The 15909-nt window shown below is 53.3% G+C and overlaps 2 protein-coding genes across 3 annotated transcripts; both read right to left on the reverse strand.

The window, feature by feature from the left end:
• Window positions 1-2113: 2113 nt before the first annotated feature.
• Window positions 2114-8998, reverse strand: itih3a.1 (inter-alpha-trypsin inhibitor heavy chain 3a, tandem duplicate 1). The gene is made up of 22 exons (XM_052075936.1): window positions 8845-8998; window positions 8712-8741; window positions 7583-7606; window positions 7323-7477; window positions 6936-7040; window positions 6700-6862; window positions 6509-6619; window positions 6088-6216; window positions 5885-5998; window positions 5634-5802; window positions 5437-5562; window positions 5172-5353; window positions 4235-4420; window positions 3941-4080; window positions 3683-3843; window positions 3518-3544; window positions 3327-3386; window positions 3129-3242; window positions 2799-3000; window positions 2551-2723; window positions 2344-2455; window positions 2114-2261 (listed from the first exon to the last, which is right to left on the reverse strand). Exons 1-22 carry the CDS (start codon window positions 8959-8961, stop codon window positions 2123-2125), a joined length of 2739 nt encoding a protein of 912 aa, XP_051931896.1. The 5' UTR covers window positions 8962-8998; the 3' UTR covers window positions 2114-2122.
• A 1330-nt stretch (window positions 8999-10328) lies between these two features.
• Window positions 10329-15878, reverse strand: LOC127607534 (store-operated calcium entry regulator STIMATE-like). 2 transcript variants are annotated; one of them, XM_052075929.1, is made up of 10 exons: window positions 14975-15878; window positions 14457-14505; window positions 13685-13780; window positions 13485-13606; window positions 13132-13244; window positions 12952-13029; window positions 12721-12864; window positions 12478-12585; window positions 10702-10825; window positions 10329-10525 (listed from the first exon to the last, which is right to left on the reverse strand). In XM_052075929.1, the coding sequence occupies exons 1-10, from the start codon at window positions 15159-15161 to the stop codon at window positions 10413-10415; spliced, it is 1134 nt and encodes a 377-aa protein (XP_051931889.1). In that variant the 5' UTR covers window positions 15162-15878; the 3' UTR covers window positions 10329-10412. The 2 variants fall into 2 exon arrangements, with proteins under 2 accessions (XP_051931889.1, XP_051931888.1); XM_052075928.1 differs by lacking the exons at window positions 12478-12585; window positions 12721-12864; window positions 12952-13029; ... (3 more) ...; window positions 14457-14505; window positions 14975-15878 and adding an exon at window positions 10904-11072.
• Between the last annotated feature and the right edge of the window lie 31 nt (window positions 15879-15909).

Below are 15909 nucleotides of genomic sequence, written 5' to 3' on the forward strand. Positions count from 1 at the left end.
ACTTGACTCGGGTCAGCACACGTGCTCTGGATCTTGTCACACCACAGCAAAGTCATCAGAGCCGCAAGGTCGACACAGCGCTGGTTGCACACGCGTGCAGTGGGAGAGAAGATACTCGCTCCAGAAGAAACGATCCAAAAATGGAGCTAGCACGCAGTTGACGACCGCAGCTCGTTAGCCGCTAGCTTCCCGTCTCTCAGAATAAGAACAGATCAGAATTGATCAAGTCCACCCGTCGGCTAATCGTCGTCACTCAGGCTGCAGGTAGGCCGGAGCGCTGGGACGTGCTAATCGTTAGTCCGCCCCGCTGCTGTCGGATATCAAACCAAGTCAAGGAAAACGGGGACCGCAGGATTGAAACTCCAATTTCGATGGAATACGTTGATCCCAAAAGGAGCCGTTGAGTTTCTTCTCGACTTTCGGAGCTTTCAGGGCCACCGCCGCGTCTCCATTTGAGGCCTTTTTGCTGATTTGACAGCAATTTTGTTGCTAACCGCAAGCCCACCGGGGCACCCACTGGGGAGCCCACCGCCAAACTTGAATGGCCTCCGTTTTTTGGAGTTGAGGACAGAATTTCTGGATATCCATCCATCCATCCATCATCTACCGCTTATCCGGGGCCGGGTTGCGGGGGCAACAGCTTTAGCAGGGAAGCCCAGACTTCCCTCTCCCTAGCCACTTCGTCCAGCTCTCCCCGGGGGATCCCGAGTCGTTCCCAGGCCAGCTGGGTGACATAGTCTCTCCAGCGTGTCCTGGGTCTTCCTCTGGGTCTCCTCCCGGTGGGACATGCCCGGAACACCTCACCGGGGAGGCGCTCAGGAGGCATCCGAATCAGATGCCCAAGCCACCTCATCTGGCTCCTCTCGATGTGGAGGAGAAGCGGCTCGACTCGGAGCCCCTCCCGGATGACCGAGCTTCTCACCTTATCTCTAAGGGAGAGCCCGGACACCCTGCGGAGAAAACTCATTTCAGCCGCTTGTATCCGGGATATATTTATATATTTATATATTTCTGGATATATTTGCCTCAAAGAAAACTTTGAGCAGATAGCAAGAGCAAGGAGGGAGGCTTCGGCCCAGTGAGAAGAAGCAATGCTTTTCAAGGTTGCAATTTTCAAAGCTTTTTTTTTTTTTTTTTTTTAGACAGACGCACGTTACGTGACACTAAATGTCGCCATTTTCAAACCCGTCATTACAGTACAATAAAAACAAACAAACAAACGCCGTCCCACATACGTCACTTGGAGTATTTCAGAGTCGACACGTGTCACGAACTTGGGAGCGTAAAGAACCAAACGCATCAAACTCACCAGAGATGTTGATGATTGTGCACCTTTGCACCAGACACGCTCCGCTCTTGTTGAACTTGGCTTGCTCGCTTTTCCAACTCATGTTGACGTTGCTGCGGTTCAGGACGCTGACCCGGTGAGGGGCATTTTCAAATGTGATTGATGAAAGAAGCAGCCAGCACCATGCACAGCGGGGGGGGGGGGGGGGGGGGTCAGGCCCCAGCAATTTATGGACTTACTTGGGTCTTACACAATTGGCGTTTCCGTGTTAGTGCTGCAGCGGCGTCCCACTTGGCGTGTGTTTGTTTGTAAGGGAGGCGAGAGGGCGTGGTGACAGAATTGCGGATTTAGGAGCGCGTTCGGAAATATCCCCCGCGCACGCACTGATTCGCTTGGACCGTTCGGGAACTTGGAGCTTTGCCCACATTTGTCCTTCGGCTCTGCACCAAAAACGGCGCCAGGGCACTCGGCGCTCCCGACGAGGGAACACCGTGTGCGCTCGAACCCCTTGGACACCCCCCCCCCCCTTTTTTGGCGTCCGAGTAATTTTCTGAACCCACCTGAGGTTTGAGTTCGCTTCAAGCGCTCGCTTTGTTATATGGGCTAATAAACAACAACCCAGTCTCAGCCCCACCCCCCCACGCCCATATGATGCAATCGGTGACCGGAAACATTCGGATTTGAAGAATTTTGGTCGGTTCGGCGTCTCATTGTCTGTGTGAGTGAGTGACAACGGCTTTATTGTGTTGGCTCGCTTGTTCGATCCTATCGTGAAAAAAATAAGCGACCCCACAGCATTGCAAATTTGATTTCTTGATGAGATGGTTTGGCGTCTTAAACGGTTTTAAAAAGGCCGGACACGATGTAGTCCGAGGCCTCCCCGTCAATGAGTCCCGTCCCGTTCCGATGGATGAACCAGCAGGGCACGTTCTCGCCGGTCTTCGCGTCGCTTCGGAAGTCTCTTTGCCAGCCCCTGCGAGGAACGGGAAAATGCCGCACTGAACAAAATGGCCGAAAGGGCGGCGCTCCTTTTCCGACGCCCGGCCAGGTCTGACCTGGTCACGTTCAGCTCTCGTCCCTTCACGTGCATGGTGGCGTCGGGTTTCTCCGGGACTTCTCCCGGACGCAAGTTGGAGACCTCGTACTCAATCCCGTGGTAGAACTGACCTGGAAAGGCAACCGCCAATCATTTTGGAGGACCGTTTTGGCGCTAGCTTTTGCGGCTTCTTCCCGTCACTTTTGGGGGTATGGGTATGCTCTACCTAGCAGACCGTGCACAGAAGGCGACAGCAGGTGGGTGTCCAGCGTGTAGAAACCCAAATAATCCCGGTGGTACGGGTGCTTCTTCCACACTTTGTGCAGCAGGATCACAAACTTGACGGAATCTTTGAGGGTGACTGCCAGGCTACGGTCTTTGGTCAAGAGAAGGTCCATCCTGGGGAGACGAGGAGATACGGTGACAGTCGCTAGCAGAGCGGCGTGCGGTACGGGCCAAAAGCAAGTCACTCACCCGTCTCCTTTGACGGACGTTGCGTTGGACCAGCGCAACTTGAGCCGAGCGCCGTCTTGGAAGACGGTGATGCCGTTGGTGCTCACCTCCATTTTCAGCCCTAAATTTCGGTGAATGATGCCGAAGCGCCAAAAGTAGGTGTAGATTTTCCCGTCGGCCGGGATTTGCTTGTCCCCGATGATCTGGCCGTTCACCAAAATCCCTGAGGGAAAGCCCAGACGAGGTCTAGCGTGGGGCCGCGGGGCACCGGGACGAAATTGAGGGGACGACGATGGTCTGGCAGAATTCAACCGCATCGGGAACCGGATTTGTCCGCGCGCTTGCTCTGACCTGACTTGGTGTCTTTGACCAGGGTGAAAATAGTTCCCGGCTTGTCATTGATGTTGAAGCACAGGGCGTCGTCTTTGTCTGGGAGCTCGATCAGGAAATGGGGATCTCCGTCCACTGCAAAAACCGACCCCCCCCTCCCCGAATCTCATGCCACTGATCAAACGGGAACCCCTTTGGCAAAAAATGCAGAGTACTGACCAGAATATGAGGGTGGAACGTAGGCATTACGGGAAGGGACCGTCCTATGATGATAACGTGCTGAGGTACAGCCCGGGGGGAAAAAAAACGGTACGGCGGTTACATGCATCCATTTTCATTGTCTTTACAAAGGCACAACACCGATGTCGGCCATTTGGGGAAATTTGGGAAAAGAAAAACAAAGGTCTTACCGCTTCGTTCTGCTTGTTGTCTTTCCTCTGCGGGAGACAAAAGAGGAGAGCAAATCGATTGGGGAAACCTCAAGCGGCGCTTCCGGCGGATCTAACCATCGAAAGCTGGGTTGGGGGGGGGGGGGGGGGGAGACCTCACGAAATAAAGAAGCTTGCGTGTCTTACCCTCAGTCAGTTTGTCAGCGATGAGGGGGCTGTCTGGTCCCTTCTCGGTCTCAGGCTTGGTGACCACCATGGAGGTGAGAGGGGTGACAAAACTGTAGCGCAGGGACATGTCCAAGGCCTTGGCCGTGGCATTGACTTTCTCATCGGGGCTTCCGCTCTTGCTGGAAGAGAGAACATGTCCAGGGAGGGCGGGGGGGGGGGGGGGGGTCGACCATGCGAATTTGGCCCAAAGAAAGCAGAAGAGCGCAATGGACTGACCTCTTCTCCAGGAGCTGCTGGATGGTCAGGTAAGCCCACAGACGCTCTGTAAAATCCCCAAAAATGTACTTTTCGTCGGGGTAAGTCGTGGCCCAATCCAGAGCGGCGCTCTTGCCCTGCACCTGGAAGTTGTCCTCAAGCTGGAGGGAGGGGGAAACAATCAGAGGGAGCGCGACCCTGCCGCGGACCGCCTTGAAATACGCAATATGGGGGCGCGGCGGCCAACCCCAGCCGATTCCCTCCGTCAGCCCACGAACGGCTACGGCGTTCGACAAACGTTAGACGAGGTCTCACCCCTGCGCCGACCACTTCCACCAGGAAGTTGTCCAGGTTATTGTCCAGCAGCCGACCGGCCACCACAATCTCAGAGCCGTTAAACAACTGGCTGAAGTGGTTGGAGGTCAGGAAGTCCACCGCGTTGTCAGGGTAACGTAAATCCACTTCGGAAAGCAGCGGGCTGGACACCTCTTCGTAGAAACCCTGCAACGAATTGGTCCGCCCCGGGGGGCAGTCGACGTCTACGATTACACGCTGTTATTATTTCAAGTCAACCAAACCAGATGTTAACACGTGTTCGTTCACGCTTGGAGTTACGGAGTTTTCGCGTTAGCCTCGGTTGCTCCGAGTCCCTCTCTGCCACACTGCCTGCCCAATGGTGTTCCACAAGGTTCTATTTCGGACCCCCATCAGTCTCACTGGATTTTCCGGCCCCGGACTCTTTCTTAGGAAAACATAGTACTTCCTTTCTGGATTGTGCGGATGACAGTCGGGTCTCTGTCCCGCTGAGGGGAAAAAAAAGGTCTGGGTTCTCCTCAAGACCGGTTTGGGAAATCAAAGCGTGGATTTTCTGAAATGTTCACGACACCAAACACAAGTTATGGCGTTTGGGGCCTTTGGCCCAAGAGGGAGCACGTGGCCCTAATTCTGGCTTCCCACGACTCTGATTTTAGAGTCCGTTTTATGAAAGCTCCATTTTTTTTTTCAAATCTTGCAACGGTCCGCCCCCGGCGTAGCTCCCCAAGCTCCTCCACCCCTGACGCACCCGCCCGGTGCCTCAGGTCCGCGGACCGCTATTTGTGAGAACGGAGCGGGGCCTCAGAGGGGGTGGAGCCTTTCAAAGTGGTTTGAAGACCCCTCTTTGTTCCTTGACTTTTGACCCCAGATGAGACTGACGCGGATCTTTTGTCTGCGTGCGTATGGATGGATTGGCATGATATGGTATGGCGGAGACCTTCAGCTGAAGAGCTGCATCGGAGCCCACAAAGATTCTGCGAGCCAATCCCTTGTTTTTTTGACTCAGCACACTCAAGAAGCCGTAGTCCACGTCGTTTCCAAATCCAAGAGAGAAAAGTGACATGTTGCCACCATTGGCAGAGGCCATATTCTCCTGGATCTTCTTCGGATCGGTCTCACCTGCGCAAGACAGAAGCGCGCGCCCAGACTTAATCGAAGCGGGAAACGAGAGTCCGCCCATGGGGAGACGGAAAGCCGCTCACCATTATTGGGCATGCCGTCGGTGAGTAAAACGATCATATTGATGCTTCTCTCCGGGATCCTCTTCTCCGCTCTGTCCGTCAGCAGCATCCTGACACCTCTTAGCAAGGCGCCGTTGATGTCGGTGCCTGGAAAGACAACGGACGATCAGGGAAGCCTTTGCGGGTCCATCATCAATTGCGGCTCTTCCGTTCCGTACCCCCTAAGGGGCGTAACTCCTTGACGTATGCCATGGCCTGGGTCACATTCTCCTTTGTGGCTTTGGTCAGCGTTTCCTTCCACCAAATGATTTCGTGATCAAACGGGACAATGGCAAAATAGTCGTCCTCTTTCAGATCTTGAAGGATGGCTGCCATCGCCTCCCGGGTCTGGAAAGAAAACATTTGCGCATCGTATGGCTCGCTCACCGGGGGCCCAGATTCTGGGCCCATCCGGCGGTCCGAGACTCACCTGCTCCATTTTTCCATACATTGAGCCGCTACGATCAATCACAAAAACCACATTTGTCGGGACTCTCGGCAAGCCGGGCGGGGCAAAGAAGTGCACAAAGTATCCGTTGACAATCTGGAGGTGGAGGGGGGGGCAAGAAGAGGTCCGTAAGTCCAACAACAAGCCAAGCCAAACGATCCTTCAAAAAGAAGTTCACAGATGACCTGAATGTCCCCGAGGCTCGAGGTGCGTTTCACATCGTACGTGATGACGAAATCTCCGTCGATCAGTGTTCCATCGCAGCCTGGACATGTTCTCTGCTGATCCAGACTGGGCGAGAAGGCGACGTGCGCCTAAAAGTAGGTCTGGAGATCAACCGACTGCAAAATGACGAGCGGTGAGGAACGCGTTGCACATTGAGAGTTTGCGTGATTAAAAACAAACACACGGACTCGGATAGTTTCAGATGGGAACGGGGGCCTCTGCCGAAGGCGGATGCAAATCTGATATGTAGCAGATAGCCGCTAAGCTAGCGCAACGTCACACGGCATATAAACTACGTCGAGGCAAGCTCGACGTCTTACAAATACTGCGTATGGATGATGTAAAAAGAAAAATCCAAATTTTGAGGGTCGCGAAACGTACCTTCTTCTCAGTGACGGTTTTCTCCACCAGGGGGAGCAGCTCATTGGAGAGGAACGTGGCGTGGGTCTCGACGTAAGCGATGCCTTGAGGCTCGTAGATGTTTGCCACGATCTGATTCAAAGACGTAAAGCCATTGTCACGCTCGATTCGGCAGCGGTTGCGGGGGATGCCTCAAGGAACACGAGCGTGACCTGAAACTCCTGGACAAGTTGTTTGGGTTTCACCCGGGTCAGGATCTCGTACTGGCCCAGTTTCCGCTGAAGCAGCTCCTCGTGGGTCAAAACGAAAGTCACGTTGCTTTTGGCCGCAATGTTGACAGACACCGAAAACGTCTCCATGTTCCTGCCGGAAGCCCTGCGTCGGAGCACCACATCAGTCGTGGGCGAAGTGATCCGGGAAAACCTTTCCTTTGCCCTCGCCAACTTACTTGACCAGCCCGGCCGTCCGTCCTGAGGAAACGGCCTTTTCGTACTGTTTCTTGGCTTTCTCTTTCTCCTTCACCTCTCCCACGTACACTTGGCCATCGATTTCCCTGAGAACGGTGAAGAAAGCGTCAGACCGAAGCGTCCCGGCTGGCGGCGGACATGAAGTGCATTCCTGGTCACGCAACAGGAAAACAAGGCTCGGGTTTGGTTTGGCATCATGTGGTGAACCGTGACCTTATGACCCGGGGTCCGTAGCACACCCCGATTTTAGGCCTCAATGGATCAAACATTTCCCCGGTCGACCACGGCACCCCTAAAAATGGTGCCGGGGGGGGGGGGGGGGGGGGGGGGTTCACCGTAACGACACGGGGTTTTGGCAAGGGCCATACATGGAGAAGTTGGTGATGAAGGCCGTTTTAGGGAGCTCCACTTCAAAAAAGATTTCCTGCGAGACGTTGGCTTTGTTCAGAGCCGTGGAGGTCATGACGGTGTGAGCGAAACGAGACGTCACGGCGCAGTCCACCTTCACGCTGAGCACCTCCACCTGAGATGGAGAAATGATCACGTTGGGGACAGAAATACTCTTTCAACCAGATCCGGACGCATCGGGACAAGACAGCGGATGGATCCGAGCGGGTGCTTTGCTCACCGTGACAGCCTGCGCGCTTCTTTTCTGGAAGGAAAAAAAAAAATGTGACGGTTTGAGAAGCAAGGCTCGATGGGGCACATGTGAATTGGTTTCCAAGCCCCGAAGCGCTCAAATGCCGCCCAAGCTACCAGCAGTACAAGACCAGCCGGCAGTCTCGCCACATACAGACATACAAATCAAGTCCAAACACAACATGTTTTTGTCATCATTTCAGTTCAGGTCTGTGGTCGGCCAGTCATTCACTTTCTGCCACCCGGGAGTGCCAAAGCACTACTTTTATCCAAACATTGGTGAATTCTTGTTTTACGTATGAAGCCGACCACCTTTAGCAAGGCTCCCTTTCCACTATTTTGAGTGGCAAAGACTTGTTTGCCTTAGCATCCGTTGACTTTTTCATCAGGGTTCTCTCAAGGTTGCAAAACGTGGCAAAGACCTTCGCCAGATGTTTGCAAACGTTTTTTTTTTTTTTTTGTCGGCAAGAAATTCTGAAGGTGTTCCGTGTCGGCTGAGTTACACTTTCAGAATTACGGTTTTGATGTCCGCGCTCTCGGATCACTTAGCGGTAGCCGCAGATCAAAGTGAAGACGGTAAAACCGCATTCGGCTGCGATGCTGCACACATACGAAATAAGCTGCCAACAGAAGTGAAGCCTGCTCCAAGCGGAAAGCTTCAAAGCTATTCCTTTTTTTTTTTCTGATGCGTATTCCTGCGAAATGTTGAAGAATTTTTTAAATGACATTTTTTTTGTCTTGCACTCTATGTATGTTGTTCTAGTAAAATGAGTCAACTTGCTTTTATTTTTATTTCCTGCTTTGTTTGGAAATGTCTTCATAACACAACCCGGTGCTATGTTTTTGTTGATTTGAAATGTTTAACCCCCCACACCCCCCCAAAAAAAAATGCAGCGGAATCACAAACGACTCACTGTAAGCTCGGATAAACTACTTGGTCAATGTACCACTTGGTTTTACTGCTTGGTGCTTTCTACCGCCTTTATTACCGATTTGTCTTACTGTTTCTTGTGCATGTTCAATCGCTCCGTGTACAGCATTTTGTATGCAGCCATGGCTGTTTGAAAGTGCTCCGGAAATACTCTTGACTTGACTGTGTACTAATTTCTGCCAAATACCTGCAGAGGCCTGGCAGAATGTCTTGCCTCCTACAAAAACAAACACAGCAGAGAAACACGGAGGAGCGAAATCAGAAAACATTGCTGCAAGGCGGCAAAATCGCTCAAATAGGGTCAGAAGTCCGAACGTTACCTCTGCGCCTCCATCCGGCCCGGGGGTGACCAAAGCGCCCTGAGCCGGGCCGGGCAGCCGCAGGCAGGCGGCGCCCCACAGGAGCAGCAGCAGTCCCACAGTCCCTGTTCCAGACATGACCAAAGCTCAACTGAACACCGGAGGCGCTTCACCGGTGAGATTGGGGCTCTGGCCAAAGGGAGGGACAGAGTGCTGACCAATCCTGGTGCCTGGGAAAAAAAAATCAAATAAAGATTTACCACCAAATGACTCCACCGCCAAATGTTTTTTGCCGACGAGATTGTGGATTCCCATGAAAGCACATTACTGTTTAACTTCTGTACGCGCACATTTGCTATGCTAGGTGTGTTGAATGTCTTTTGAATGCTTTTCCCGCTAGATAGAAATCCGGCTTCTTTCATCTTCGGCAGCTGGCTAAAGTGAAGGCTCGCCTTTCTCATGAGTACTGGATGAGTGTCATGCATTTGACTTTGGTGTCGGCCAATCCTCCATGTAGCGTCTCCAGTTGGTCCAGAATGCCGCCGCCGCTCGCCTCTTGACCGGTACTCGGACTCCGGCATCCCTTCACTGGCTCCCTTCATATTTTAGAGTTCTTTTCAAGATCCTGATTGACACGCTTGGTGCCTCGGGTCTGACCTCTTAACCTTTGCCGCCTGTTTGAGATAAACAACATTTCTGAAAAGGGACAGCTGCACTTAGTAACTGAAAAACAAAAAAAACAAGTGTCCATTTGGAGTTTGTGTCCGGCGGAAGGCTCGAGCCATCCAAGTTCACAATTTGAGAATATCTTGAGTCAATGAGTGATATTTAGGACAGCAGTAAGTGTTGGGGGGGGGGGGGGGGGGGGGACACACACACAAGGTTTAAGTAATGGCAGCATTTTTTTTTTATTCAGTCATGTGGGAAAAAAGTATGAACAGAAAACAAGTCGTCACTTCTCAGCATTGTCCCCCACAGGGAAAATTCATCACGGAGACTCGACCGGTTCTGCAGTTTGCATTTGGCAGCAGCATCCAAGAAACAGGTTGCACCCACATTGGGGAAAAAAAAAAAATAGTGAACTCGTTAGGTTGAGTGCAAATTAGCCGACATATTTGCCTTGATGATCTTAACTCATTCAATACCAGCCAATTCTTAACCAATTCTGAAAAGACGTTTAAAACCGTCTTTGGGAGTGAATGAGTTAATAGACAGAGAAACAGGAAGACCGTTGGGAAAAGGTCGAACTGGCTCAGAGAATCTTCGGCCAGAAGGCAGAAGGCCCACACTCGTGCCGGTTGGGTCAGAAGGCCAGCGTTTTCAGGGCATGTGGATTCATCCGAGTCCTCAGGAAAAACAGATCGGTCGCGATTGCGTACCGGGCACGTTTGACTCATTCGTCAAGGTTGAGACCTTGTGCAAATTGCAAAGTACAATAAACCCCCGCTGTGTCAACACGGACTCATTTTGGGGTTTACTGTATGCCCACAAGTTCTGAGAAACGGGGGGGGGGGGGGTTGGAAATCTATTAAAAAGCGGTGACTTGACTGTACGGCGCATTTTCTGAAGCGAATCCTGCAAACAAGGCGCTACTTGTTGAACACGCTGGCTCCGGGGCCTTTGGCAGCGGGCTTGTCCAGGGACGTCTCGGCCCCCGTCCTGACATTGCTAAACACCGATGGCGCGACTTTGCCCATGCGCTCTGAAACGAGAGCAACAGATATCGAGGTGAGTGAGTCAAGCAACGAATTCTGTCACGGAAACGTCAAATTAAGCGTGAGCTCGTTTCCCGTTTTGAGTTTCAGAGGTCGTCCAATCGGAGAGGGCGACTCGTCGGATGGGGGAAAAAGGCCGATCGCGACAACCCGCGTGACTTACCGCATTCGGCCATGACCTCGTAGGTCTTACTCTTGACTTCGCCTTTCAGACCCAGTTTGCTGCGGGCTCCTTTCAGGTCCTCCTCCTTCATGGGCGGACGCTTCTTCTTTTTCACGTCGCCTGGCTTGGATGGACACAAGAGCGCTCGCTAGCCGGCCAGAGGAGACGAAAGGACCAAGAGTCCCTTTTGACACAACTTTACCTGTGACATGTTGCTGCCGCTTGCCGAGTCCTTTTCTTTGCGGTGGCTCCTCTGTGCGCCCGGGGGTGCGTCTCGTAAACTCCGGCTAGTCTGGCGCGATGCGCGTACGGTATATATACACGGTTTATTTTTAGACCGGTGACAGACCCGACCAGTGACTCGGCGGGGGGAGCCTCTGCTCACCGCCGCCTATCGTCAGCGTCTATTATTAGCCGTGATGCGAGGGCCGGAGCAGCGGCGACGCGGAGCAAACTAAAAGTTGCTCTTCCCTCACCGAGTGCTTTCGACGGCAGCCGTTTCAAACGGGGCCGATCATCCACGCCAGCCCGATTCAAGCCAAGTTGAGGCACTGCCGCGAATCGAAGGAGAAATCAACAATTTAATCGCTAGCAAAGACAAGAGGGCTCATGTTGAAAGCCATCAACGGGATTGTCGCGAGCGAGGAATCGTCAACTCTAAATTAAACACGATTCCCCCAAAAAGCTGGGAACGGCTCACGTTTACCGCCATGCGCCTTCACCTTCTCTTTTCATGGCATTCGGAAAGCCTTTGGGAACGGTGGACGCGAATTGGCAGAAGCCGCAATGCTTTTCCTTACTCGCTTGGGCTGTTCAACGGCCTTTTGCGTGGGGGTCGCACGCAGAACCCGCTTTGGCCTCGTCGTGCTGAAAGAAGCAGAGGGGGGTGTTGGTGGTGGTGGGGGCATGAAAAAGACCTTGCTTGGATGGCGGCTCACGTTGCCCTGCATCACATTCTTTATTAGTAAATGGTCCCCAAAGACCTTCTCCTCTCCTTTCGAATCAAAAGGCATTTGACGTGCCAGCCCGGAATCCGCATCGTCGCCGTCACAGGAAACATTTTGACCCGAATCACTTTAAAGGGTTGCGTCACTCGCACCACCAAGTGCAGACAGTTGCCGCCCACACACAGTTAAATATTGGACCCAAACGCCCCCCTCTACCGACAGTGTTGAGGTCTATGCGCATCACATTCTTGCAATCAGAAGGCCCCAACACGCCTGAACACCCGGAGCTCCACCAACATCCAAAGTCCCATCAAATAGAACAAACAAACAAACAAACAAAGCAGCTGCTGGTCATGTCACTCGGGCACGCGGAAGAAAAAAAGAGAAAACATTGACGGGACGGGACAAAGATCACTTCTCGCAAGCAAGAGTGGAGCTGCAGTCCTGAAAGACACGCTGCGGCGGAAAGGGGGCGCTATAATTAAGGACTTTGGCTTTTTTTTTTTTCATTCCTTAAGCCGAATTCTGCTGCATAGCGCTATGGGCGCGCGCTAACTCCAACACGAGCGTCATTTACAGGAGGGTGGAATGGTGCCCGAGGCTCCTCCGAGCCTGACGAGTGACCAGCAGAGCCCGTGCGCGGGTCCAAGGCATTATCGTCAAATAAAATCCCATTCCATGAGGAGGGAAAAAGTTTTCGCACGGTGGCCGGAGGCTGCCGAGAGCCGAGTGCGCTTTCACCCGCGGGAGTCCTTTGGGCCGTGAGAGGGTTTCTCCTCCGCTCGAAAGGGTTTTTGAGGAGGTCGCCGGGGGGGGCGCTCGGTCACACGGGGATCCCCATGCGCAGCTTCTTCTTCTTAACCGCCTTCAGGCCCGCCAGGCGGCGAACGTCGTCCTCGTCCGACTCGTCCATCTCATCGTCTGCTGAGAAAAGGATCTTAAAAAAAAAAAAAGGAGTGGAATACGAGTTCAGGCTGACATGAAGGATTCGCAGAAGCTCACGCGTGACCAAAATGAGAATTTGGAATACCCGCAGTGGCGAAAGGGATCTCGTCACGAGGAGGACACTCACCTCCGACTCCGAGTCGTCGTGGGACAGAGCCCGCCGGTAGCGCACCTTGCCGTTCCCCCGCGAGTCCTCTTCTCTCTCCTCCAGCTTGGCCTTGGTCCGGTGCTTCTTCATGAGGAAATTGTCCACCACCCAAAACATGAGGGCCTGCGGGACGACCAGGCCGAGCTTCAGCGGGCGCCGCGCCGCATCTTTGAAAACATCCGCCACAAGGGGGCGAAGCGCCGCACTTACGTTGACGAAAAAGGGAACGATGAGCATGACGATGGCCAGTTCCAAGTCGGGATTCTCGATGGGGTTGAGGAGCGCCAGCTGCGGGGCCGCATTTTGCACATTACGCACACACGGGAAAACGCGTCCGGCATGGGCAACAAATGACTCCTCACAACTATTTCCGATGCGAGCGAGACTGACCTTCTTCCACTGGGGAATGAGGAGGACCAGCATGATGAGCACTTTCTCAAACATCACGATGAGGATGTAGAGAAGACACTGGCCCAACCACGCTGCGCACTGCACAGGCTCTCCTAAACGCCGCATGGAAGGGACATGACAAACAACAAGCGCGCGCATTAAGGTGAATCGGATTTTTTTTTTTTATTGCAGTTTGCCGGCGCTCGTTGTCGAATCGAATCCTTAAGTCGACGCGTGGTCATAAAGGAGACTTGACGCGACAGGCCTTGTCGTGCTCACTGCCGCCCTCCTTTGGTCATTAGCGGCATGGACAGAGCGCGCCGGGGTGACACGCGCCGCCGGGGTGACCTCACCGTATTCTCCGAAGCGCAGAGACTCCCATTGCCTCCACTCCACGACCGCGCTGACGGCTCGCACGCCGGCGTAGATGAACAGCATGCCCAACGAGGCGTCCAACAGGAAGTTAATGAGATACCTAGGAAAGGAGAATGAGCCGCCGTGCGCACGCCGGCGGCTCGGAGGACCTTCGACGCAAATGAAAAGTGTGACTCACAGTGAGCAGGGGTCCTCCTCGGTCAGGTCCGACAGGTAAACGTTAGCAAAGTGGATGAAGAGCATCCCGATGGCCTGTTTGGAAGTATCCAGGAACCTGCCATGGGAAGACAATCACATCAAGTAGTTACATCAGACACGTCCAAAGTCCGGCCCGCGGGGCAAATCCGGCCCGCGGTCGAATTTCATCCGGCCCTCGGCCCCCGTCATAAAATCAGTGCCGTCTGGCCCGCAGGTTGGGCGCAATGGAACACGTGTTGCATTGACTGAGGTCTCGTAGACTGGTGAGTGATGTTTCATAGAGTACTGCTTCCCTCTAGTGGCTAAATGAGTAATAGCATTTAGACACTAGGGGGCATCACTGACGAGTTAACAAGACATCACTCCGTGTTTATATTGACTGATATGTCATATTTCAAATTCCCGTTTCAAATGAACCAAAAGAAATTCTTAAGATTGTTGAAATTAAAATAAAAATGGAAATGTGAAACAGACTGGCTTACTAAAATTTGTTGAACAATATTGTTGTTCAATGTAAAGAATGTCAGCCAAGGTCGGCCCCCCGACATTTTACCACATAAAATCTGGCCCCCTTGGCAAAAAGTTTGGACACCCCTGAGTTACATAGTTTTTTTTTTCTCAGTTTTTCAATCCGCTTCGGTCAAAACAACAAAACGATCGTCCCGCCTCGACCCCTCGTGGCATTCACAATCGTGCCGTGCGCGCGGCCTTGCGTGAAGACGGCAGAGGAATGGCGTTTGTCAACAACTTACCAGATCCTCCAGGGTCTCCTTTCGTGTTTGGGCTCCCGGAAGCGTTTCACTGTGCCGGAATGACAGAGGATGCCGTTAAGCGTGATGATGCAACGGATCAAACGTGCGTGCGTTGGCGCCAAGGCCCGCTGGAATTCATGAAAGGCTTTGCCTCACGGGGAGGCCGAGATCGGACGCCAGGCGGGGTACGCCCCGGACCGGTCGCCAGCCATTTGCCGGACACGCACAAAGACCAAAGATCAGGGAAAAAAATCTCACAGCATTCTTTTTTTCCCCCCCAATCAGGTCCATTTGTCAAAGCCGATTCGGTCACACGCCGGAATGCAGAAGCCCCGCCTGGAACGAATTCCAACGGGTCAAGGCGGTCCGACTGGTTTTATGCAAGAGAGTGCGCAGCCGGCAGCAAACGGGCGTCCCACCAAAATATGGTCCCAAGAGAGGATGGATCTCATTTCCCCCTCGCAAATCGGGGGCGCACCAGTGTGGCGCTTGAGTCCGACGCCCGTGTCCATACTCACGCATGAGGATGCTGAACGCCATCACGGCGAGGAGTCCTTGAAGGAAGATGCCGAACGAGTCCATTAGAGCGCCGTTCTCGCATCCGCCGGTATCAATGGCGGGGGTCGGGCCCGAGGACGCGTTGCCGAGGGACCAAGCGGGCGGCCCCGCCGCGTCCCCCGGCTTGGAGAGCCCACTCTCAGCCATGGTGTGAAAAATACGCAGCGGACACAGGGGCGGCAGCTTCGTCCGAGTGCACAGGCCGCGGACGGCTCTGTCCCGCGGCTGCGGCGGATGTTGGTCAGCTAATCGATGGAGAGAGCGGCACGACCTTGCGGGAGAGATGAAGACCTCTCATGCTTCATCTGCCCCTCCGCGCATGGATGAAGTCCGTCGAAGATCAAAGAGGGGGGCGGAAAACTTTTGAATAAACGCCGTCGCGCGACATCGACGCCAACTTCCAAAAAGGTTCGGCGGGTGACGATGAGCATCCGCCGACTCGGGTCAGCAAGTCCACCGAGTCACCGCGTTGAACCCGAGTACAGCAATTTGGATGCAAAAAGCATGATTACGTTTCGCCAAAACGCCCGTTCACCAAAAGAGCGCCACGCACGGAGAATTAATCGATACCAAAAACAAAGCAAAAAATAAAATAAATATAACAAAAGGAACGATGCCGCTGTACTAGCTTAAGCACTTAGCTTCCAAGCTAACTATTCGGCACCGCCAAGCTAAAAGCAAAAAGGCCGTTTCTTGCCGTAGACGTCGAAGGCATTTAAGCGGCCACGCCGTCGTCTCGACGCCGGCTAAAGTGCTCGTCCCGTGGCTTCTAAAACCCCGACCGAGATGAAAAATTGCAGGTCACGACTAGCTTCCATCGCGCAGCTTCCTCACACAGCTTTCCGTGTCCACTCGAGTTGACAGACGCTCGAGTCACGTGACACACGCATCCGCG

Source organism: Hippocampus zosterae, chromosome 9, assembly GCF_025434085.1.
Source record: "Hippocampus zosterae strain Florida chromosome 9, ASM2543408v3, whole genome shotgun sequence".
NCBI classification, from domain to species: Eukaryota; Metazoa; Chordata; class Actinopteri; order Syngnathiformes; family Syngnathidae; genus Hippocampus; species Hippocampus zosterae.

Excerpts from the sequence above, each read along its gene's own strand:
- itih3a.1 (XM_052075936.1), bottom strand. The coding sequence starts at position 8,961 with ATGTCTGGAACAGGGACTGTGGGACTGCTGCTGCTCCTGTGGGGCGCC. Across the intron at positions 6,620-6,699 it reads AACTTGTCCAGGAGTTTCAG|ATCGTGGCAAACATCTACGA; the intron begins GTCACGCTCGTG and ends TCTTTGAATCAG. Across the intron at positions 3,844-3,940 it reads CAGCAGCTCCTGGAGAAGAG|CAAGAGCGGAAGCCCCGATG; the intron begins GTCAGTCCATTG and ends TCTCTCTTCCAG.
- LOC127607534 (XM_052075929.1), bottom strand. The coding sequence starts at position 15,161 with ATGGCTGAGAGTGGGCTCTCCAAGCCGGGGGACGCGGCGGGGCCGCCC. Across the intron at positions 14,506-14,974 it reads GGCGTTCAGCATCCTCATGC|TGAAACGCTTCCGGGAGCCC; the intron begins GTGAGTATGGAC and ends ATTCCGGCACAG. Across the intron at positions 13,781-14,456 it reads AGGAGACCCTGGAGGATCTG|GTTCCTGGATACTTCCAAAC; the intron begins GTAAGTTGTTGA and ends TTCCCATGGCAG.